The sequence below is a fragment of the Anarhichas minor genome, unplaced genomic scaffold (genome assembly GCF_050575085.1).
Source record: "Anarhichas minor isolate MPS153535 unplaced genomic scaffold, ASM5057508v1 ptg000002l, whole genome shotgun sequence".
NCBI classification, from domain to species: domain Eukaryota; kingdom Metazoa; phylum Chordata; class Actinopteri; order Perciformes; family Anarhichadidae; genus Anarhichas; species Anarhichas minor.
In genome coordinates this window covers 2,598,817-2,622,913 of record NW_027466448.1, presented here as the reverse complement: position 1 = coordinate 2,622,913, position 24,097 = coordinate 2,598,817, and the positions used below count along the sequence as shown (strand labels likewise).

Genomic DNA, 24,097 nt, shown 5'->3' with positions numbered 1-24,097 from the left:
AGCAGTTTACAAAACAGATTATGTGCACTGTGATGTTGAAGCCATTACATTAGTGGCTCTGTTTAGGGCAGGATTATCTCATAATCAGCCAAACTGAAATTAAAATTCCCTTTTGCCAAGATGAAGGAGTCGATATATACTTTATATATACATAAAAGCTCAGTGTTTGTTTTGACTTATTTTGTCAAAATGTATGTTCTGGATACATATATATATATATATACATACATATATATATATATATATATATATATCGACTTCTTCATCTTGGCAAAAGGGAATTTTAATTTCAGTTTCTTTGAGGAAAAAGAAAAATGATTACTAGAAGGGAGCTGGATATATATTCATATGAAGCTTAAATACAAAACGAATAAGAAGCTACAAACACACCACACCACGATTAGCACCACTAAGCGAAAGCCCGACTGGTGTTCGGTTTGATGATGTTTTGTAGTCTCATTTAGCCACTTGTTAACAACCGCCTTTTTTAAGACGCGTAAAAGCATCAAAATGAATGAGAAGTGTTTAGAAACATATTTCATTTGATAGAACAAAGCATTAAAATCTCACAGAGTGTAGCAAATACTATAAACACCCACCCGCAGGCCTGAACACAGTTTCCACAAATAAGTTAAAAAGACAGTTGTATTCTCTGTTGTAGAATGTGCATAATAACCACAGTGTTGTCCTGTATACTTTATGTCCTTATACAAAACTTTCAAAGTTCAGTTCGACTTGAAAACAATAAAAAAAAGTCTGTGCTGAAGTCTAAATCCCCTGAGGATAAAGATCACGGCCATAATAATGACTGCATAATTAATGTTGCTCTAAGAAAACAATTAGGCCACCATCAGGGAACATAACTGTCACAGAAAATTGCAATTTTTTTATTTATTACTCAGGATTTTATAGCCTCACAAAGCGACAATACACATCACTATGGAACATTAATATTTATTTTTTTAAATGACTAATGACTGATTAAGTGCAGGAGCTGAAAACACAACCAACCCGTTTGGGACAAGTTTGAAACGTCCAAAACTCATTAAAACTCATTTATAGTACATTTAGGTGTTGTACATATTAACTGAGGCGTGACTCTGGAACGACACGGTCTGCTTTCAGTCCTCAAGTGTATGAAGTAAGTCATTTAGGGGTTATTTGGCACAACCAGGAAGGTGATTCTTTTATTCAAAACTGTCAAACCTTTATTATACAGCCTGCTCAGGATAACATGTAAGCAAATAGATGTTTAGTCTGGCTCTAAACGAGGAAAGGGAGGCTGCCTTTTGTAAGTGTAAAAGTTTAGTGGTGGACACTAAAAAAAAAAAAGATCTCCAATAACTTTAGAAAAAAAACTGTTTTACAATCATTAGCCGCAGATTAACCGCCCAAGTATTCTATACCAAGTGTAATTAATCATCAAGCCTCTCATCCAAAGTCATTTGAAGTACTTAAAATGTAATTATTCAGTGATGAACATAACATTTCCAGAGACGGTGTGGAGATAAACCAAGGACACAACAAGGGTTTAGCCACCCCCGCCTCGAGAATATGCTGCTGTCAGATTCGGAGGGCTCATTTGTTTAATGTGATTTCATGAAAGTCATTGTTGCATTGAGAAAAAAAAAAAGGCCACACATGGACTGAGGGAAGGCGGAGAGGGTGCGGGCACGAGGGGGAAGAGAGAGGAGGAGGGCGCTCGTTAATGAAACTCAACCCTAATTGAATCAGATGGAACAAAAACCTACCGCGATGCTTTGTGATCGTCTTCATGTCGCTTTCACTTCACATTTAAATTGATTGTAAATGTAAGGCATTGCATCTGCTTTCAGAATAATTGAGTGTTTAGGCCTGATGCAGGGAGGAACTTGAACTGGACATACTTTTATTTTTTTTGTATGTGTCAAGTTTGAGACGATACCTCTCGGCACGTAAACACCGATTGCTCCAGGCCTGTTGGCCGTCTCATTCAAGCAGCTGGGAGCTATCAGGAAAACGATCCTCTGCTGCATGGTGCACGGACCCCCTGCTGACCATTTGATGCTGCTTTCAATATATCTTGAGTTTATTTCATTTTGCTCTCTCTCTCTCTCTGCGCTGGCTGGAAATGATCCGCTGCTAAACTAGACAAAAGTTAGAGTGAAAACTTTCAGAGGGACACGGTGCGGATCACTTTTTATCAGCTTCCCGTTCGCTGTTTAACGACCAACGCGGTGACCTTGACACCACGTTACCTCGCCACCAGCTGACACCCGCAAGGCCCGGTCGGCTGGGTTAGGTGTGGTGCAGTTCAACACTGGTTGCTGCTATCTAAGTGGAACAAATTTGCCAATTAAGCAAATCCGTTCCCTGTCCTCCCCAGGCAGTGGCTTATCAGGCTCATTTGAGTCCGTCCTGTCCCTGCCTTCTCATCAGCATGTGCATCTCTCTATCGCTTTACCCCGAAGGAGAGACTCCAGGACCGACGCAGAATGCAAATCGCACTCTGGGTTTATACTCTTCCTACAGCGAACACTGAGTGAAGGAGGGGCAGAGCGAGATGGATAAATCAAAGCAAAAACATGGGACAGAAAAAACCAACCGGAGTACAAGACGATTATTTTAATTTGCTGCAGCGTAAGAATTCCCTGAGATAAGGGACCCGGGAAATGAACCCTCATCACCAAAGAGACTTTGCATGTATTCTACGATCACAGAGAGACGAGAGGGACAAGAATGTGGTCAGTTACACTGAAGAAGACGGCAGCTGAGGCTGTTCCACCGGTCGACTTCCTCTTTGACAACACTTAGACAAATGCTTTTATAGTTTCACGATCATGCACATACATTAACTGAATTACCATACTTTAGAACAATTTCGAGGTACTTTACGAGTGTTTTTCGGTAGTTTATGTTGTCATTAGTTGCACTAAAGATACGACACTGAAGATATATTGATGCATATACTTTTAGTTTCGTTATGGGCTATTTAGAATGAGCTTTCCACGTCTTTAGACAAATCGTTCTTCTAATTCAAAAATAGTATCTCTCCATAAACTTGAGTGTCTCTAATGTGATATAAGGCAGTCTAAAAAAGCCCCCAAATATCTCTTTTGGAGTGGTGGCAGCCAAAGCCCTTCATCCTTCTATAGATGCATAAATATTGGGAACAGGGACACACGAGTGCCACAAACACGTAGCATCTCAAACACTTCAACAGTACTGCAGAGAGGGCGAGTGAGTGATCCTTAGTGAAGGGCAGGTCAATACCGCAGTCATCGATACTTCAGCACACAAACACGGCTCACTTGTTATCGATACCAACTGAAAAAGGATTGAATAGAAAGTTGTTGTCTTTTTAAGTGTGGTTGCGAGGTTTCTGGCAGACGGGCGACTTAAACACTGCGTGTTTGTGCAACTGAACAGACTCTGGTGACACAAGAGTCCCAGAAGTCCACAGCGCAGCCGTCCTCTGTCTCTCTGTTTCTGTAAACATTGCAGTAATCAGATGTTTTCAGAGATGTGGAAGAATCAGCTACCCGACTGCACGGTACGCTGTTTAATTTGTAGACTTTACTACTAGTATCCTGCCTAGTTAACAAAGTGACATAGTTAATACTTGTTTGCTTGTATGCTCTGAATGTTTTTATAGAGAACATTTAATATGCTGCTGGGTACCTTTATCCACGATAACACAATGGTCATTCATGAGTACATTACATTTTGTATTAATAACCTGAATCTGTAAAGAATCTAGCCACTAAAGCTGTCAAATAAATGTAGCGGCATAAATATACTGAAAGTAGCACAAAATGTTCCATATAAGTACCTCAAAATTGTATGTAAATGTACTTAGTTACAGTCCACCACTGATGAGAACACACTCATGCAGGAAGGGATGAGCCAAACACTCTGGTCCCCATGCATCCTCCAATCTTATTTTGCAAATAGAGTGGCAGAGTCAGTCGTGTCAGAGGGCTCTCCACCGTGTTCCAGACACTTTACTGTCAGGTCTGTGTGCAGCGGCGCTCTCCAAGGTGCTGATCCTGCATCTGGTAGCAGCAATAGAGCGCTGCTCTGTTTCGCTTCATAGCAGTGGGAAGGCTTCTGCCAGCGGGAACTTCCAGCCAATAGCTTCCTGGTTTAATCACTGCCTTCACCTGCTTCTTTGTTGTTGTTTTTCTTCGCAAGTGGTTAGAAAAACCCTGTTGGCCAGTCTCTGGTCTCTTACTGCACTTGTGTCCTCACTACACTCTTATAATTTACAGTGGTAGCAATTAGGGCTAGGCCATATATTCATTATTGATATTGTGATATGAGACTAGATTAGATTTTGTATATCGTGATAAGTCTTTTCCTGTTTTTAAACGCCACATTACAGTAAAGTGATGAACTTACGAGACTGTTCTAGCTGCTCTAGTATTTCCCTTTACCCAGTTAGTCATTATATCCACATTACTGAAGACTAATATTAACCCAACAATACTGTTGCAATATTTGATATCAAGGTATTTGGTCAAAAATATACAGATTTTTGATTTTCTCCATATTGCCCTAGTTGCAATGATGGTAAGCAAGTGGCACAAATGGTGACGTAATGTTAAAAGAGAGATTGTCAATATAGTATCAGGGCCTGAGCCAAGGTTTACAGTGAGACACAAAACCGCACCAGAGGAAGCAGGCTTGTCACAGAGGCCACCTTTAGAGGAAGTACTAGCAGACAGACCATCTACCTACACACCTGTATTAAACATATATACTGTTTATATACGGTACCTGGAGAATGCAGCTTTGATAGTGTTTCTTTACCGTAGGGGAGGCGGACAACCCTACACCTACAATATCATCGAATACAACTCATCTGCAATAAAAATACCATAAAGAAACTCATAAAGTTCAGTTTCTGTTGTCGGATATCTTGTAATAACTGCACTAAAGTAATGCATTGATTGTACTGTATTAGTGTCCCTGTTATTTTGTCCACCACCATTAGCTTGCTCACTTATAACGGAAATGAAAGCACACCAAAGACATCGCCTTTGTGGGTCATTGTCACGTCTCTGCATTGCTTCAATAAACTGATTAATGATGCAAAATAGACCGTAGCCGGACATTTATCCAACTCGTCGTTTTTTTACTTCCTCCATCGTGATAGAAAATGAGATTTGTCATTGAGAGAAACGTTCATAATGTAATACAGTGGAGCACGTCTCTTAATTCCTCGCTGTAGGCGATGCATTTATTTTTACTCGGTGTTTCCTGAGGTGACATATTATCCACTAAATGTTGAAATATATTTAAATCACGCAACATAATGGTTAAATCTCGGTACCTGTCGAGAACAATTTTGACACTGCTCTATAAATATGCGTCTCATCTGAGTACGTGTAGGGAGAGAACAAAGGGCTGGGGGTTAATTCTCCATTCAGTGAATCCTCAGCGTATTTCTCAAACAGTAGTTTAAAGCCGCCTGGAGGAAAGTAGTTTGATAGTTTTGTGTTTTTTCCTGAAATAAATGAAAATGTATTTTCAAGTAATTTGAACATAATGTCCAAAGTAGAGATAGCAGTTTGTGCTCGGTGCTTGTATTGGCACAACTGACCTTACGACACTAAACTTCCATAATTATATAAGTTCCTCTTATCAAGTGGTTGGTGGCCAATAGCTCCATCCCAGTTTAATTAGTGTGTCCTTTTTTCCCACGCACGCTATAATTGGAAATAGTTTGCATCTTATTCAGAGTGAAGATATGAAAATATAAGCAATATAAGAGTGGAGCTGCTGAGTCCTGCTTTTAGGGTCAGCCCTGTTTTTAAAAAGCCTTTACGTCGCCTCTCTGTGACACCAGAGATGCCTTTTAGGGAGAGTCTTTTTGAATACTGCGGACTATACGCAGACAGTGTATAACGTGACCCTGGTACAAAAAAAATAAAAATAACAGAGCTCACCTCTGTCATCTTTTCGTGAAAGAGGCTGCAGCATTTGCAGAGTAGGTGATAAAGCACAAACCTCCCACTTGTCAAGGTTAATTCCCTACTTCCCAGATACTAGACAGGCCCGCAGTGAAATACAGAAGGCAGGAAGAACAACGGTGTACCACACTTTACTCTATATTTGTATAGATGGATAGATAAGAGTGTGTCTGAAATAATTCTTTAAATTACCTAAAAGCATGATTTTATTTATGATTGAAATAGAAATGTACTATTTTTCCACCATGACAGGTTGAAACAGACTGCTGAGTAGATTAATGGCGGCAGCTGTGCAGAATTCCGTACGGCGTGGACGGCGACACAGAGGTTGATTAGACATTTAAGGTGTGAAATAGTGAAAGGCAAAGAACACAAAGGCCGGGGTTGATAGAATGACTGACGCAGCCCACCAGTGCGGTTGCTTTGTTCGTCTTGAAGGCTGTGGAGCCAGATGATGAAAAGAGTTAAATTAAAGGCGCATGATGAAAGACTTCTTCGGCCATCAAAAGGAGAAAAAAACGTTTGTGACAACATGACTCGTGATTTATTGATTTCCCAGCTCAATTTTTTTCATCCAGGGTGTTTCGAAAGAGCAAAGCAATCTGTGAGTTTGTTGGCTGTTGTTGTATTCCCCCAGCAAATAGACACTCTCCACAAGCGCGCACACGCACGCACTGGAGTGCGACCCCATGCACAAATACACAGCGCTCCCAGTGGGGCGGAGTTTTTAATCCTCAAATACACTGCCATAAATCAAACCCCACTCCCTCGCGCCCCAGCTCATCTCTCTCAATGAAAAGCTCAAGCCGGTGGCACATTAATAGCAATTTACAGGACCAGTCATGCAAGCAGAGTAGTATCAACAGAGCGTCCTTTATTTTGTAATTCCTTATTACTTTCACTCACGACATGGACACTGAATTGGAGGAAAAGTAGAAGATGTGACCTACCTGCTGCGTGTGGATGTCATCCGCGTTGTGCCTTTACGACAAACCTCTAACCTTACAATCGGACCTGTCTGAATAAATGTAGTGATAATCTATAGCAAAGAAATGTCACAGGGAATAATATTTCACACGACACATTTCGTGGTATTGTCCTTGGAAAACCCCTAGAAAGGAGTATATTTAGCTTTAAGTAGTTTATAATCTCTCGCTTTCCTAAAATTGTGTATTTAATTGAATGTATGCTACTGAATAGAGCCCTCCCATTCTCTGTAAACAGCCTAAAGTCTCGGATAAATGGTTGAAATAGTTATTGCAATGTAACAGTTTGGACGTATTATAGTTAAAAGTAGCGATTAAGAGTTTGGGCGTAGTTATGAATAAACAGTTGAAATGGCTTAAAGTCACGGATACACATTTTAAATCAAATTCAATCCACTTTCAATTAATTTGATACGTACAGCCCAAAATCATTTGCTTCAGTGGGCTTTACAATCTGTGCAGCATGCAGCATCATCTGTCCTTGGACCCTCACATTGGAAAAGGAACGACTCCCCATCTCCAGGTTTTAGGGCTCATTCCTGTAGCATTCGATGTGCTTATGTGCTCCTGTATGCTTTATTTCATGCCATCAATCAGGGACTGCAGATGGAGAAATAGCCTGTATGGCTAAGTCTGAAACATTTACATGATGGCTCATGTTAATTGATGTGCATTGTCCCCTCCTAAATAAAAGAGACATCAAACATATTCACTAAAATGCACAAGTAAACATGAACTGGTACTGTGGGAGATCTAAAGAAGTTATATTCAGTGTTAAGGAATGACACACTTTCCTCAGATCGTGTCTGTGATGATGATGGGAAGAGAGCAGCTCAAAGCTACACACACTCACCTCTGCATGTATCAGCAAGTCATCATAACCTTACACTGTAATAAAACAAATGTATTCTGTTACACCACGGAAACGTTTTAGCACTGATCACATTATTTCATCTGTCACATCTTCAAATATCTTTATGTCAAATACTCTTTTCAGGTGGAATGGCTGAAAAATGAAGAACCTCTAAACTCTGAAGGCGATTCGAGGAGCGACCACAATCTGATCGTCTCCGAAGCCCGACTCTCTGATTCCGGAAACTATACCTGCGTTGCCAGCAACATCGTGGCCAAGAGACGCAGCGCCACCGCCACTGTCATGGTCTACGGTAAGACGTGATTCTCCAGAGACAACGTGTTGAAGATTTGATTCTGTCTCAGCCAAATACGCACGATGGCTTTCTTTAGGGTTTGCAGTACAGGTGATAAAAACAATGTCAAACAGGTGTCTTGTCACTATCCAAATATCACTTTTCCCTCCAGAAGGAGGCTGTCAATTTGGCACCTCTGAATTCCCCAAAGTCATTAATATCAAAATCACCGGTCAACCACAGCGAGCAGTCTTTTTTTTCCACACGGGTCTAATGAGCAGCTAATGGGCAAGTGATCTCTCATGTGTAAAAACACGAAGACACGGGGACAATATTTACAATCATTTTGTTTTACAAGAAGGGCAGACACTGTTTCCAGCTGCTTTTAAAGCCCGCAGAGAGCTCTGCAGAGACAAAAGGAGAATAAGTGAAATTATAATGTCATAATAGTGTCCCTTTATTTCACACCGGAGGAATACCTCGTTAATTGGAGTGTTTCTGTGCTCATTTCGCTGACCTGTCATCCGGTTATTTTAATTTTTTGCAGGGAGACATTTAGCTGCTGTAGGAATTCATCTAATTCTTTCTGACACCCCGTTGTTGAGTCCCATCAATCATTCATTTCCTTAACGCTAATGAAGTCTAGACAGGTTTGTCTACTCCCAATAGCCTCTGACAGATGTACAATGGTGGAATACGAGCATTTCTTCCCGTCATCCCGCATTATTTTATGCAACAAATCAAAGGAAAAAGTAGACAGAAGGGACGACACCATTGATCATCTCTGTAAAGACACCTCAGGTTTTTCTTCCCGGATGAGTCGTTCATTGTCACTTTTGAGTGAAGCCCTGTGATGCAGAAAATACAACACAGACTGCGGGCCAGTTTTCATTATGGTAGAATCTGCTCATCCCTTTCCTTTCATCCTTCGGCACAAACAGTGAACGGTGGCTGGTCGTCGTGGACGGACTGGTCTCCCTGTAACGTGCGTTGCGGTCGCGGTCTGCAGAAACGCTCTCGCACCTGCACAAATCCGGCTCCTCTCAATGGGGGAGCCTTCTGTGAGGGCATGTCGGTACAGAAGAGCACCTGCAACACACTGTGTCCAGGTGAGCACAAGGACGTGGTCTTCATGCTGTTAGTGTTTGTGCATGTAAGGACATTCTGAGATTTAGGGTGCTTGAAAGCATTGCATGCATGAGATACATCGTGAGATTCATTGTTTCTTGCATCAAAGGAATAGTGCGGCATTTTTGGAAAAATATTGATAATTATCACTCTTATATCTGCTCGTAGCTATAGCCAGCAGCCGCTTAGCTTAGCTTAGCATACTGACTGGAAACAGGGGTAAACAGCTAGCATGGCTCCGTCCAAAGGTAACAAAATCTACTGACCAGCACTAAAGTTCACACATTAAAATGTTACATCTTGTTTGATACATTGCACTGATTCTGTCTCTCTTGTCGAGTCTTTGCGCTATAACTTACAGCGATATTGCACATATACATGTTTTTTTTGTGTATATACTTATACATATACTGTACATGTATTGGCCACGTAGTAGTACACATTTACTAGGAATTTAACTCTCTCATTGTACATAAAGTACACAGAAATAGAGATACAGCTTAAAAACAAGGACTGACAACAAAGCTGATCGAGACTAAACATAAACATTAATGTGCATACATTTATGTTATTATGTACATACCTGTGGGTAAAAGAAGATAAATAAATATATATAAACAATGCAATAAGGAGCAACAATATACAATGTCTAAAATTCAGAATGTTTCTATAAATTATCAACAATAATACAGAATGACTAATGTTTTTATTTCTTCATTTAGTGCTGCTTTATTCTACTTATTGCCAATTTTATTGATTTCCAATTTAGAACATTTTACTTTTTTAATATACTTTCTGTTTGTGGAGCTGGCTACACTGCAGCTTATTGCGCAATCCAGTATTGTAATTTAAGAGCAACCTTGAAACCTAGAATCCTATTTGTTTCATTTGTACAGAAACATTTCTTGTAGTTTTACAGGGAGTTCTGTGCCGGAACTATTTATCTGAGGAACGCAGTCACTTTCTGGAATTTTGTCATCAACATTTCTGAGCTTGACCAAAGAAAACATCGGCGCACAAACCCCCATAAAACCCCAATGTGTTGAATTTAGACCTCGGCCGTCGTGCAGAGTTGAGATGTAACATGTTCAAAGCTGAGCTTTAGATCTGCTCGTAGTTAATCGTCTGCTGGCTCGAGCTTCATAAGTCTTGACAAGTAAGCAAATAAGTGTATTCTTAAAGACTGTTCGGCAGCCAAACTCTAGGAATGTCAGCATGTCCTTGAATGCATCAGTGTGGAGACGTATCTCTCTGCCCCACACATGCACAACCCAACAAGTATACAGTAAATGTAACAAAACGTCGAGGCATGTAAATGGTGTCTGTGGCTGATTACTCAGGAGCGTTTAATGCCTCTCTAAGTTGATTTTAATACCTGCAATTAACAGAGAACAGTGTTGTTCTTGAAGCTAGGAAATCAGTCTAAAAGCTTGAGGGACACTTTGCAGTTAGTGGACGTCTCCTTTCAACCGGCTACATTTCACCTGGAATGCATTGCACGTCTCTGCGGCTGATAATGACAGTTGTTTGTATCTGAAATCTAATGCAGTGGACCTTTTTTTTTTTTTAAAACAAATCAGCAAATGAAGAGGAAATGTTACGGGAAATGGAGAGAAGCAAACAAACAGCAGAAGCTTAGGAAGTGAGAGAAAGAGCAGAGCAGCAGTTCCAGTTATCAAAACTTCCGTGTAATCTCCTCTGCCCGACTGTTTTTTTCGAGACAAGCCTAAATTTATGATTTCAACCACAGCATCAGCATAAAGGGAAATGCTCATCAGGTTTAAGAAGAAAAAAAGAAAGTTATCAGTGGAAGCCATGTGCACTCCTCCAAACATTATCTCCTGCCTCCTTCTGAAGGATTCATCTGAGTTTGAACATAAACAGGGTGCATTTGCGTTTAGATTAGCAGGAAGAAGGAAACCTTGAGAGTGTTTGGAGGTGGAAAGGAGGCTTGATGGAGTGTGGCATAAGCAGAGTGTCTTTGTGCTCCAAGTCAGCGAGGCGGCTCAACATTTCTGGCACCCCGAGGTGGAAGAATGTTTTCGTGAAGTTAGTAGTGCAGCTGTTACCTTGGAAGTGTCTTCCCATAAAGTTAGAGAACTATTAAATGCATCAACTCTTTGCTCATGGATCTCACTCACTAATTTGTGCGTAGAAATGTTTTTACCTTTTCGCCCAAATCTTGTTGCCACCTCCGTGCACATGTCCGTGAATCAGAATCCTTCTAGATTCTAAATATAAGGTGTAACATGGAGAACGCTGTGACGTTGTTGTGGGTAAAAAGGCACAATCATTTTCACGGTTGAACATTGGTTACATTTGCACGATCTCATGGCACTAGAGATCGGTGGCAGTAGTCGGTCATTATAGGCCAGGGAGAGGCAACTTTAGGCACATGTGCCACCAATAACACACCAGCACGAGAGCTTCTCTTGGAAATGTTGAAGTACCCTCTCATCGGCATGCCACATTACCTCTTTCCCAGAGCCCGTCCCAGATTTCTCTCCCCACACGCATTCTGCACACTGATTGGCTTCTACTTGTTGCCTCCTTCACAGAATGATGTCAACTCAGATGTGGATGGCAGCTTTCTTGCATTGTGCTTTCATATATATTACAACGTCCTGATTGTGGGAGGAAAAATATACCTTTTTTTTTTTAATGTTGCTGTGCACGTTGCTTTTATGGATGGAATAAATAGTTAATCGTTAAACTCTGTGTGAACCTTGTTGATGCACACAGATTAACAAGAACATTTTTAAAAAACGGCACTTAAAAGGTTGCCGACAGTAAAAACAATGAGAACCAAAACTGTGACATTTCAATGTGTACATTCTCAGATACTCCATTGTAAGCGAGGGCTGTGACACTCTTCAACTTTACAGTTGGATACTTTAATTCTTCTCAATAAATGAGGATGAAACCTCCCTAATTTCAAAGTTATTTAATACATTTAGGCAATGCATTAGTATATCAATGGATCAAGATATTGTCTATTGCATCCTTAGTTTTAATGAATGTAGTTTTAATATGCCAGGCATTTATTTAATATGTGTGTGTTTACATTTTCTAGGACAGTAGGGCTTCATCATTTGTGCGTACGCATGCTCTGAGGAATTTCTACATATATTGTTTGTGAATGATGCTCAGTGTTTGATTCTCATATCAGTGCTTCACCGCTGTATCTTCTTTATTCTTTTGTTCTGTGCCCGTGTGTTTGTTGACACGCTGACGAGATGACAGCGTACTCCGACTGTGCTTTATGCACTTCAAATCTTTGTATGTGCAACCTTATGTTCTTCATGTGCATCCTCGTGCTCTCAAACATCTGCGTCTGGTCCCCTCAGTGGACGGCGGCTGGGGAGAGTGGAGCGAGTGGTCGGTGTGCAGCTCAGACTGCGAGAGGCAGCGCAGCAGAGAGTGTACGGCTCCGGAGCCCAAACACGGAGGACGGCTGTGCGACGGGGTGGCGCTGGCTACGGACAACTGCACCGGCGGCCTCTGCACACAGAGTGGGTGACACCGCCAACCATCTCCCTCCCGCTTGCTTAGCGATCAGAAAGAAAAACAAAAAGTTCAGCATCATTAATGTTCAGGCACTGTGTCATTATAGATTTACTGCTCATAACTTTTGGCAGTGTGGGCTAGATCATGGTCGTCATTATAATCATGCTCATTACCAGCAGCCTCATCCATCTTCATATTCAATCCACTCCACATACGTAACACGCCGTGCACAGGCGTGGATACATGCACAAGTAGTAATTAAATCAACGAAGACTAGCGTTCAAAATGGTCAAAGAGAAACTCTCAAATTCTGATGTTTCTCTGTCTTTGCAGATCGAAAGTTGCTCCATGATGCTAAGCCACAGGGTGAGTTCCTCCTCGGCGTCCATTACTTACTGTTATGTTGTTTTAACGATATCACTGTCTGCAACCACGGCCTGGAAGAATAATTTAGTTTATGAAAATGACCGGATAATACTTGATATTGATTCGCTGGAAGATGTTCATTGTTTTCATATTCAGCAACATCATCCTCCTTATACATTACGTAATACCTGGGCCGCTTCTTTCAGCCGTGATCGTCCAATATTAGCGGGAGTTGTAAAGTAACACGAAGTCCATGTTTGTGTGGCAGCACAGTGTTTTTATTGAGGACCCTCGCACACTAATACTGTGGCAGGAAGTGAGAGCAATGTGTCCGAATGGTGCTTTAACCGAGCCCAAACGGGGCATATTGCCACGAAATAGGAAACAATACTTATATTTTGATGTGTGGAAAGCAGCCGTGGAATAACAAGGATAAATCACTCTGACAGGTGTGCTTATGAAAACCGACACTCTCCGCATGACTCATTGTGAATTATCCCGCACTTAGAATAGAGGCGAGAGTCATTTCAGATACAGATGTTCTGACGGACAAGATATACAAGATGTATGAATAATAAGTGGGAAATACAATATAGCATATATGTTGTGATTTTTGTGTGTCATGTAGAGTACAGATGTCTGATCGAAGCAATGTTTAGTGAGTGTTTTCTCCACCCGTGGCGACCATTTTCACACCATTTACAATAACAGCTTGTGTGTTGGATCATATCACTTGAAGCTGCAGCGTGTAACTGTTACGAAAATAACTTTTTGTCACTATATCCTGACAGCGCTACATGAGACACATCATCAGTATAAGAATCAGGCTCCTCTGCCTCCCCTTAGGGCCCCTCGTGGCATTCTCGAGATTCCACCGCGCCCGAAGGAAAACAACCAATCGGATCCGAGCCGTGTCTGACGCCGCTGTCAATCACTGCTCGTGAATTCTGATCAATCTGTCAAACTAGACGCCGCTGATCAAATATGAATCAAGATTCTGTTGCTGCATTGCCTATTCCTCCACTCAAATGTTTTCAGAAACATATTCTATCTGCAAAATGTCAACAAACAGTCCAAGCAACGGCCATTACTGCCGCGTACTTTGCACCTACAAAGCCGCATGCACATTTCGTCCTTACTTGTCCTTTAACTCAGTTACGTATATTTGTTTGTCAGAAAAAGAATGCAACCGCGCTGCCAAAACTTCCCAAGCCCCCAATTAACCCGCTACTGTAGCAGTTAATGCCGCTTTGCATATTTTGTCAATTCCTCCTCATTTGAGCTTCAGGCTACTTAGAGGATTTCTCAGCATGTCCTATTTTCAGCACAGATCTCATTATCTTTCAAGAACATGCTAGCAGCCCCCTTTATTTCCCGCTCGTTCTTTCTCTTCGAGGAGCCGGACGCCGCTGCACTGGTGGGACAGTAATCATTGCCGATGAGCTAATTTAATGAATTGGTTTTGTCACAGTATCCCAGTGGAACGCAGAGCGCCTCCAACACCACGAGCCAAGCAGTGTTTGAAATGACAGTCAGGTGCTGGGTTGATTATAATCGCCCTCCTTCCGAGGTTCCTCATTAGTGGCTTTAACGCTCCACGATGGAACAATGAAGCTGTGCATCAGGAAGCAAGGCAGGCGAGGAAACGGTGCTGAAGTAGTTTTCAACCAGGGTAGACTTGCCTCCTGGAAAAGACTCTCGCATCTTCAACTCAGCTGATGTAACTCAGCAACACAGATTTTCAGTTTATTCTGGGAGGAAATGTCTCCCTGCTTTCCTAATTACACACAGTTACACACTTAGAGAGCAAAAAGTCTCAAAAATCTGCTTCTCTCTCTCTCTCTCTCTCTCTTACTTTTCCAAGGTGTGGAGAGCAGCAGTGACGTGGCCTTGTACTCGGGCCTTGCTGCGGGGGTGGTGACAGTGGTGCTGCTGATCATCGCCGTCACTCTCTACCGAAGGAGCCAGAGTGAGTACGGTGTCGACGTCATCGACTCCTCCGCCCTCACCGGGGGCTTCCAGTCCTTCAGCTTCAAGACCTCTCATCAAGGTGAGCCACTGAGTGTCTTGCAGATCCAATTTACACCCAAAGTTGTGCCTTGCCATGCTAAATCCCTCGGCGCACATTGCTTCCGACCGTAGGCGGAGGTTTCGGGGTGACGGGGGGGGGGGGCGATGAAGAGAGAGGGGAAAACGATGGAAAGCCGGCACCAGTGATGTTTGGCAGCACGCATATCGGTCCGGCTTGCTTGATTTATGGTTGTGTTCTTTCAGCACAATGCTGCAGACAGAATTAAGTAAGTAGGTTTTAATTAAGTGGAGATGTTCTAATTATATATTTCAACGGTAAAGGTAAATAAGAAAACGTCTAGTTTAAAGGAGCAGTGTGTAGGATTTAGACAAACAGTACCTCGGCATCCAGACAGCTCGCTGTGTTTACCTTTGTGTTTTGGCACGATTGTATGAAGCGTATTATACAACGACTTCCAGCCCAATGCCTCGATAACGATACATCGACGCGTGTTCTTTTCTCGATTCTTTTCCCATCTTTCCCATCCACCCTCCGTTATTTAAACCACTGCTAACATAATGATGCGATATTTAATGGACGTTCCTTGATGCTTCCTGTAATAATTCCCCACTAATAATCTGATGGAGGTTGCAACGTATCCTGAGGAGGATATCTTTGATATTTCACTGCATACATTCCGAATATGCAGCATATTAAGTTGTGTGGATAATTAGCTGGTGCCATGTTGGCTGATTTGATTTATTCATTAGCATATGCACGCTGTTTGACTCGTGCATAATCACGCTCGGCACACCCCCGTAAATTAGAGAGGAGAGTTGATACGTTTCAATATAAACACTTTACGGCTCGCTTGCATGTTAACACCTGTCACTCCTGCCGCTGTATGATAGCCGCAGGTATTTAATAAGGCCTGACAGCTGTGGATGATGACTTTGGTTAAGTTATTTTGCTCAGCACAAGCTCTGTGTTTTAATTTGCATTGAAAAAAAAATGTTTTTATCTTTATTAGAAAAATAAAATAGCTCAACATACATGAAAGGAGTGTATGTGATTTTGAAGAGCCTCTTCACCATCTAAAGTTAAAAAGGGATTCTTTGCACTTGACTTTGCAACAAGAGGTTGTTAAAGAGCAGTTAAAAACAGGTACTGAAATCGCTCTCCACCACCTAATTTGCATAAATATAAGCCCAGCTGCGGCGCTACATCCACCTTGACACAAGTGGGTTCATTTGGATTCTGGAAATGACCAAACAGGCTCAAGCACAAAAAAAGCGGTCCTGCTTCCAATAAAAATGGCAAAACTTTAACTTTAAAACAGTTTGATGAAAGATAACAGTCCGCCGTTCCTCTTTAAGAGCACGCAGCTCTTTCAGCAGCGCAGCAATCCAAATGAAAGTAGCCACATCTGTCCAGATACACACATGAACCTCTGCATCTAACCCGTTAGCAGCGGAGCAACTTGGGGTTAAACGGGGATTGAATCGCCAACCATCTAGTTAAATGACACCATTCCACGGACCGCCCCATTTGGATTGCATTCGCCATGAAAATGCAGCATTAAGTGTCTTTGCTTAAGTTATTCAATTCTTTATCCATCTACCTTTTTTGTGTATTGACTGTGTTATTAATATGTCAGTCTGGTGATCGAAGTCAAGAATATGAGGACGTGGTTGATTTGATCTTCATAAAACAACAAAATGAAAAGTGGCTTTCTGTCTGCAATCATGCTATTCTAATTAGTGTGATGATTCAAAGGAGCCTGAAAATCCGTCGAAATTGAAATTAGGTCTGCAGTTTCTCCTGGTGTTACAGTGAGATGGCATTATAATATAAATGAAGTGTCAGTCTCCTCCAAACGTAAGAACTACGCACGAATGCAGAAGCAGAAGGGAGACCAGGTCTCATTGTTCAGCTTGTCTCCAGATGAAAAGAAATATACAGCAAACGCCCACACTTCAACACGCGGAGACCAGGAGATACAAGATGTGGTTCTGCTCCTCTACTGTAAATGTGCTCACATATTAATGACATTTCATGTAATGTAAAATACCAAACATGCATGCAAGCCATACCGTCTTTTGTTTATTTGCATTCATTTGTATATATATGCATGAATTATGCATATATTTCCTTGTAAGTTAAGATAACTACATCAATTATTAAAATGCTTTATGGCCCAAAATGACTGGATTTAATTTTTATGTTTTTATGTTTTATGTTTGAGCCTTCTGGAGATTCTTACTGTCTGTGCTGTAGTGCAGTAAATGTCCAATAGCATACAGTATGCTGCTGAATCTATGAAGCACAACGTGCATTTATTGCTTTATTTCAAACATCAGTATACCTAAAGCAACAAACGTTCCCTGGAAACGCAGGGTAATAAGCACACTTTGGGCTCTAAACCATTTAAAAAATGTAACTCTTAAATATTAAACAAGAGGTGTATCATCGGGGTATTGAGTCAGTTTGTGGCATTATTGGTTGTTTTTGGCATTTTCTTGCATACAACAAAACTTCAATTACTTATTCATGATTCAAAATTAAAAATGTAATTTACTAGTGCTTGATTTTTTTTTTTATTGTTGTTTCACCCGGCTCCCGAATGCAGCATTTGTGGCCCCGTGTTTCCAGAAGCTCTGGAGCGTGGTGTGTTTTTGCCCAACAGATTGAGGCATATTTTTACAAGGCTGGCATTATGGGTCGCCTCAGCCACAGCTCTCAGCAGGGCATAATAAAGTTCGCTTTGATAACACAGCAGGAGCCGGGGAAAGCTTTAATCTCGGTCCCTGTTCTGCTTGATGGAGGGGGCAAAAAAATCAGCCGAAGCCCCATAAAAATCCAACACGCCCTCTCCCCCTCCTCTATGCTGCAGCCTGCTTCAGTACACACCGCTACAGAAGTTACACAGCGATTTCATTTCACCGCTCTCTCGCAATCACGTCCTCGATCATGAGTCACTCCGACAGCAGCTCACCCAATTCCCAACAAAATAAATCGGCAATGAGCGTTTCTCTGCTCATTAAGAGAATCCACGCTGTTTACTTAACCGTATATATATTCCGTCGTCATTTCATGCTCGCTGAAACAGCTGTCAACAAGTCGTTCATCACCAACGTATTTCACCTCACAATAAACAGATTCATCTTATCTATAATAGCTTGTCTTTGTTTCTCTCCGTGTTTCCTAATTGATCAACGAGGTACAGTGATTTTATATCGGTACAACGTTCATTTTCTTTACTTAAAATTGAGTTTAACCGTTATTTATTCACGATAAATTGTCCCATTGGGATTTATTTGTTTATCTCTTTTCCAAGGGAGTCCTGGCCTAGACGGCAGCACGAAATGCGGTGGTTACACTTGTCTCTTCAATGCGACTTTTGTCATCCGATCACGCCAGGACGCATTAACTGCCAAGTCCGTACGCGCCGAGATCGGATCTCGCTTGCATTGGGATCCGATCAGCCGGACCGCGTGCTGAGGTGGTTTTTATGACCACAACATATATTCATCCGGCAGGGTGCCACAAGCGGAACAGAGTTCCCATCTGGCGCATCCGATCACAAAAGTCGCATTGAAAAGACAAGTGTAACCAGGGCCAATGTTTCCCACATTAAAGCACAACTAAGAGACTACATTTTCAAAGAAAGATGAACATGCATACAAACAAATGGCCACAGCGTGTGACTGGTTCAGTGATGCAGTGCACTGGCTGTAGCATAGCAACACCCTCACCTCCGCCTGCACCCCCTGGGGTTGGAAATGTACTGTAAATGTGAAGAAAACTGTAACTATTAATATAATAAACTCTTAATGAATCTGTAATAAAATTCAGTGGTGATATTTCAGACAGACCCCGGGTGTTGATATGTGCAGTTGTCACATTTAATTTAGACATTGGCACAATAAGGTGTTTGCCACACCTGTTTGCAAGGTGTTGATGTTATCGCCAAAGTCAGAGGTGGATGAAAACGAAGTGCCGTGACAAATGTAGTTGGTTGCAAACTGCAGCCTCGTCGCTATAAGTCGTAAAATCCTTCTCACGGCACCTTTGAAGATGTGTAATTATTGACGGTAATATGCGTTTTCTCTTTTGTGTTTTTTGCAGCGAACCCCCTGCTTATTAATTCATCCATGCAGCCCGATCTGACAGTGTCGCGTACCTACACCAGCCCCATGTGCTTTCAGGACTCCATTGACAAGGAGCTGATGGCCGAGCGCTCCCTCCTCGACCCGTTGCCTGATCTCAAAGCCAAAGGTCAGAGAATAGAAGTGTTTTGAAAGCATGTGGTGGTCAACTACTTTTGGAAAGGCAAGAATTGCAGAGCAGTATAGAGTTCTGCTGTTGCAGTCAGAAGGATAATCCATCTTGCTTTGAACCTGCTTCGAGGCAATCTCTAAGACAGCCGCCATACAAAGAGAAATGGTCATCCCCTTGAAGGGCATCGCGAATTGACCATTCGTTAAGCCGCGTCCTCCTCAGTTTACTGTTGCAACGCCTGTCAAGCCTTCCGTTCTTGCACGGCACATCGAGTTTACAGTGATACAGATTTGCCGCTCTAAACGGGTCCTTGACAGAGACAAAGGTACACAATAAGCAGCCTTCTCGTCTCCGGCAGCCATCTGTTCTGCTTGCTGAAATATCAACTGTAAAAATAAAAATAAAAAGTTTAGAAAAGTCAAAAATTTCAATGCAACAAACTTTAATCGAATTTTGAGTTTAACTTAATTCCTCAAGTTTTGGCTTTGAGTTCATCCAGCTTAGAGTATTTACTCCAGTTAAAGTCACTCCATTCTCTGAACTTAATGGATGTTTGTGCTGTATGCACTTAGTGTTTTCAGTAAGTTATTGACTTTCATTTCCCTTTTGATCAAACTAAGTTAGAGAGAAGACCGTTTAACTCCTCTGAGTTGACGTTGTATAATTGGTCTAATGTTTATGATCTGAGTTTGTATAACTGCAACAAAGTCCCTGTTATGTCCTTGTGTCTCTAGGGGTGGCAGAAAGGGCAGAGTACCACGTCATGTCCCACCCGCAGACATTTCCAAGGGGCCTGGCTCCAGACTACAGAGGGGTCGCAGTCGGGACGACGCTGGGCCGAAGAGGCAAAAACCTCTTCACTCCACAAGTCTCTCTGACTCCCAGCAGGCCTCTCCACAGAGCAACCGCGGTGTTTGGTCACGCTGGAGGCAAACTGGTGGTACCGAACACAGGTGAGCCCACTGCGGGCAAATCTTAATTCGATACGTTCCTGTGTGCGAACTGAAATTCATTCGACGTAAAACTAGAAATCACAGAGAAGCTGAAATCTATAACTTACCACATTTCGAAACTAGAGCAAAGCTGATACAGGGAATGTTATATTCAATTTCCATGCTGTTTGACCTTGTCAGCATTGGCCTGCAGCGAATATGTGGAAATGTCTTTGATCGGCCAAGTAACATGAACATGAATATACTCTTTACTGAAGTGATGAAGTAAGAAACCGACCTCTGCGTCCTGACAAACCCTTCAACATTTCTCAGCGTATGGAAGGTTTTTCTCGACCTAGTAAATCCCAAATTGTTTGGGTTTCAATGGATGAATTCATTTAAAAAGCATTTTCGGCTTTAGCATTTTAAAGAACACACTGTACGCTATGAAGATAATGTTAACGAGCGCATGTGATGTAAGCCCGTGATGCTCCGTCTACCACATTATTCGGGCCGCTCTTTTTCGTGGCCTACATTCATCATCCTGTCCCCCGAGGGCCTTTAAACTGCAGTGTAGATTGGCAGTAATTGTTTATCATACAGTACAATATTGTGTACGTGTGTGTGTGTGTATCTGAGAAACGGACCGTGTAGGTGTGTGTTTGTGACAAAGAGACTGCTGGCAGCATTGATTCACAAGGCCTTCGGGACTTGCTTCCATCACCTTTTCCTGGTGCCATCACCTCTCTGGCTGTCACCTTTAGGAAAGACGCCCGACAGCCGGGCTGCTGTGTGTGTGTGTGTGCGTGTGTGTGTGTGTGTGTGTGTGTGTGTGTGTGTGTGTGTGTGTGTGTGTGTGTGTGTGTGTGTGTGTGTGTGTGTGTGTGTGTGTGTGTGTGTGTGTGTGCATGTCTGGCTGTGGGTTGATCAGTTTTTGCATGCCTGCTTCTCTGCAGGTATAAGTCTGTTGGTGCCTCACGGGGGGATCGCAGAAGACACTACCTGGGAAACGTACATGATCATCAACCAGGAGGACAGCAGGTGAGGGACTCTCACTGAGGCGGCGCAGTCTGCTTCGTAGGCCGCTCTCTTTTAATCTTCCAACCCGTCACGCCGCATCTCACATCCCTCTTCTCCCCGACACGCCGTCTCCACCCCCCTTTGACAAACATGCACCACAAACAGACAGACACACACACACGCTGATCCTTTCACACGGAGAATGCGCGGGCCCGTGTACAGTACACATACAGACATGCACCCGCCCAGCATGGGGTCCTTTGCTCATCTCGCAGTCACTACAGGGGAGGACACGATGTGTCGCGAATACATCGGCAGCTGCGAACAGATTGCATCGCTGCCTTAAGCAACTGTCTCGGCAGAGACGGATACACTCCATGACTCTGCTCTAGCCTGTTTTGTGTTTTTTTAAGAGGCACCTGTGACAATATCGCTCCTCTGTCGTGACTGGTTGGAGAGGTGAATATCGCGAACTCCGTAAAGTCATGGTGATACTGACAAGGCATTTGGCTGTTGCCTGCCAGCGGGATTCTATTTCTGTAACGTTGACGTCGAGATTTTCCACAAAGCTATTACTTGAGTAGAAAATGGCGTGATAGATAAGAAGCGTTTGAAGAAAAGGGGTGTAATACCTTTGACTTCAGCGCCTCAAAGGGTATCTGACAACCAGAAGTCAGCTTTTGGACGTGTTCTTGATTTATGGCAGACAGTATCAATGTGTCAGCGTGTCTGTGTGAAAAGCCCCGCTAGGGAGATATTGCCGTAACAACACGGCTAACCGCCTGTGCCTCTGAAAGAAATTTGATTTCTGCGTCTGAGGGAGAATCAAAAGTGACATTTATTGGCATATGAAATCTCAGCACACCTCCACCCGCCCATTACGTGGCCGAGGGTCATCTAGGTAAAGATACAGATCGGAGGTCACTTCTAGGTTGTGGCTCGGAGCTCGGTTAGCGGGCCGGTTATACACTCCCCTGCCTCCGAGTCTCCCCAATTCAGCCAAGCTGCTGCCCTCCGGGCTGCTGCTCTGCTCTGATAAGCCTGATGCTGTTTACTTCTCTGGCTGCCGTTTAAGAAGCCGCGGGAGCCGCGCACCGCTGAGCTGTCACTCAAAGCCTATCTTCTGACAGCCGCAGAGTCCGGGGGAGAAATTGGATCCTTTCTTCCCATTCAAACTCGGCCATCTGCATAAGGAGATGCTTTCCTCCGCAAAGAATGTGAATCGATCAGCTCTGGCTCGGTTTCAGGTGTTTGCGAGAGCTCTCGTTCATTCGTTCGTCCTCTGGGCTTTACGAGGTTGTTCTGTGTGTGTGATCTTCTCCAGCTCAGCGGGGGGGGCAGTGGGTAGTCCAAGGACAGAATCATAGTGTGCGACAAACAAAAATAAAAATGCCTGATAGGATGACACAAGTTTCAGCAGTATCAGCTTCATTTCTTTTTTTAATCATACTTTGCAGGGAAGCACCAATTACTAGTGCCTCAAACTTTGCTTCCTTTTAATATTTTGGTGGCTGCTTTTGAAGTCATGCTATATGTACCGCCCTGTTAGTATCAACCGAGTTGACCAACTTTATTTAGTTTGAATACTTTACAAAAGCCTCTTGAAGCCAGATACTCCACCTAAAGGTTCTCTATTCGACATTCAGAGCATGAATATAGCAGCAAACAGCTATTTGCAATGTTAAGATAGAGTGGAATTATGTTTACCTGAGCAGAGAATGAAGACGCCCTCCGTTCTTTACATAGCTTTTAGTGCATTTTAAGGGCCTTTCACACAGAAAGCGACAACGTCAACACTGCGTTCTGAAACCCATTATTTCCCATGACACCACAATGGCCTATTGTTCTTGTTTTTATTTTGGTGAACTGACCCTTTAAGTATAAATATTAACTTCATAAGATTCCAACTTAGTTTTTTGTTCGTAATGTTTTTAAAGCCTGACTTCATACTTCAGTGAGAGCCTGAAAGGCCGACTGTCAAACACTAATGAGGCGTTGTCAAAATGTTATTTGTAACTGTGGGACAAAACAAACAGTGAAGCAATGAATGTCACGCTGGATGCTTTTGTGTGAAAGAGTGAAAGAGGCGTGTTCTGCACATATGAGTCAAGACTTAACTAATAGCCGCGGTCTATTATCTAAACTTTAACCATCATCCTGGAGAGATTCTTCTTTGTTCTCATAACCACAATCAGAGACGCTAAATATCCATCTTTAATCTGTGCTCGCAGGCAATCTGGCTAATTATCATAGTCTCAGCAGCAGGTACCCTTGGTTTCCTCTGAGCCCGAGGCTGATTAACACAAAAGTGCAGCTGCAGGGCCACGGTGCTGTCTGGATGCGTGATATTATTTTTAGACGGCAGATCTTGAACTCTTAATTATTTTGATTGGTAACATTATAATGACAAAGTTTCCCACAATTCTCTGCACCACAAACTGTTCAAATAGCTGGAGCCCAAAAAAAAACTCAACAACACTGCGTGGGAGCTAGAAATGGTGTTTTCTGAGTTTGAAGATTTAAAAAGATAACTATAATAAATAGAACAGGAAAGTAAATCAAATCAACGTGACTATAGGGAGATAAATTGGAATTAGAATGGTGTTGAGACACAGCTCTATGCTCGGTCATACACAGTGGAACTGTGTTTATGTGTCAACATGAGAAGTGTGACCCATAAAAATGATACTTCTCACTCTGTTGGTGTTTCCTGTATTTGTGTCCACACACGCACTTTATACATCCGTGATGCATCTGTGCCTGC

General features: G+C 42.5%; 1 protein-coding gene across 1 annotated transcript in view; it reads left to right on the top strand.

Annotated features, from left to right (window-relative positions):
- LOC142955845 (netrin receptor UNC5D-like) overlaps positions 1–24,097 on the top strand; it is a 142,509-nt gene that overhangs the window by 107,747 nt on the left and 10,665 nt on the right. Inside the window, exons 5-12 of the mRNA XM_076097120.1 lie at positions 7,938–8,106; positions 9,030–9,197; positions 12,564–12,728; positions 13,057–13,089; positions 14,954–15,139; positions 19,229–19,378; positions 20,116–20,334; positions 21,270–21,354. Coding sequence (XP_075953235.1) covers positions 7,938–8,106; positions 9,030–9,197; positions 12,564–12,728; positions 13,057–13,089; positions 14,954–15,139; positions 19,229–19,378; positions 20,116–20,334; positions 21,270–21,354 — 1,175 coding nt within the window. The remainder of the gene's footprint in view (positions 1–7,937; positions 8,107–9,029; positions 9,198–12,563; positions 12,729–13,056; positions 13,090–14,953; positions 15,140–19,228; positions 19,379–20,115; positions 20,335–21,269; positions 21,355–24,097) is intronic.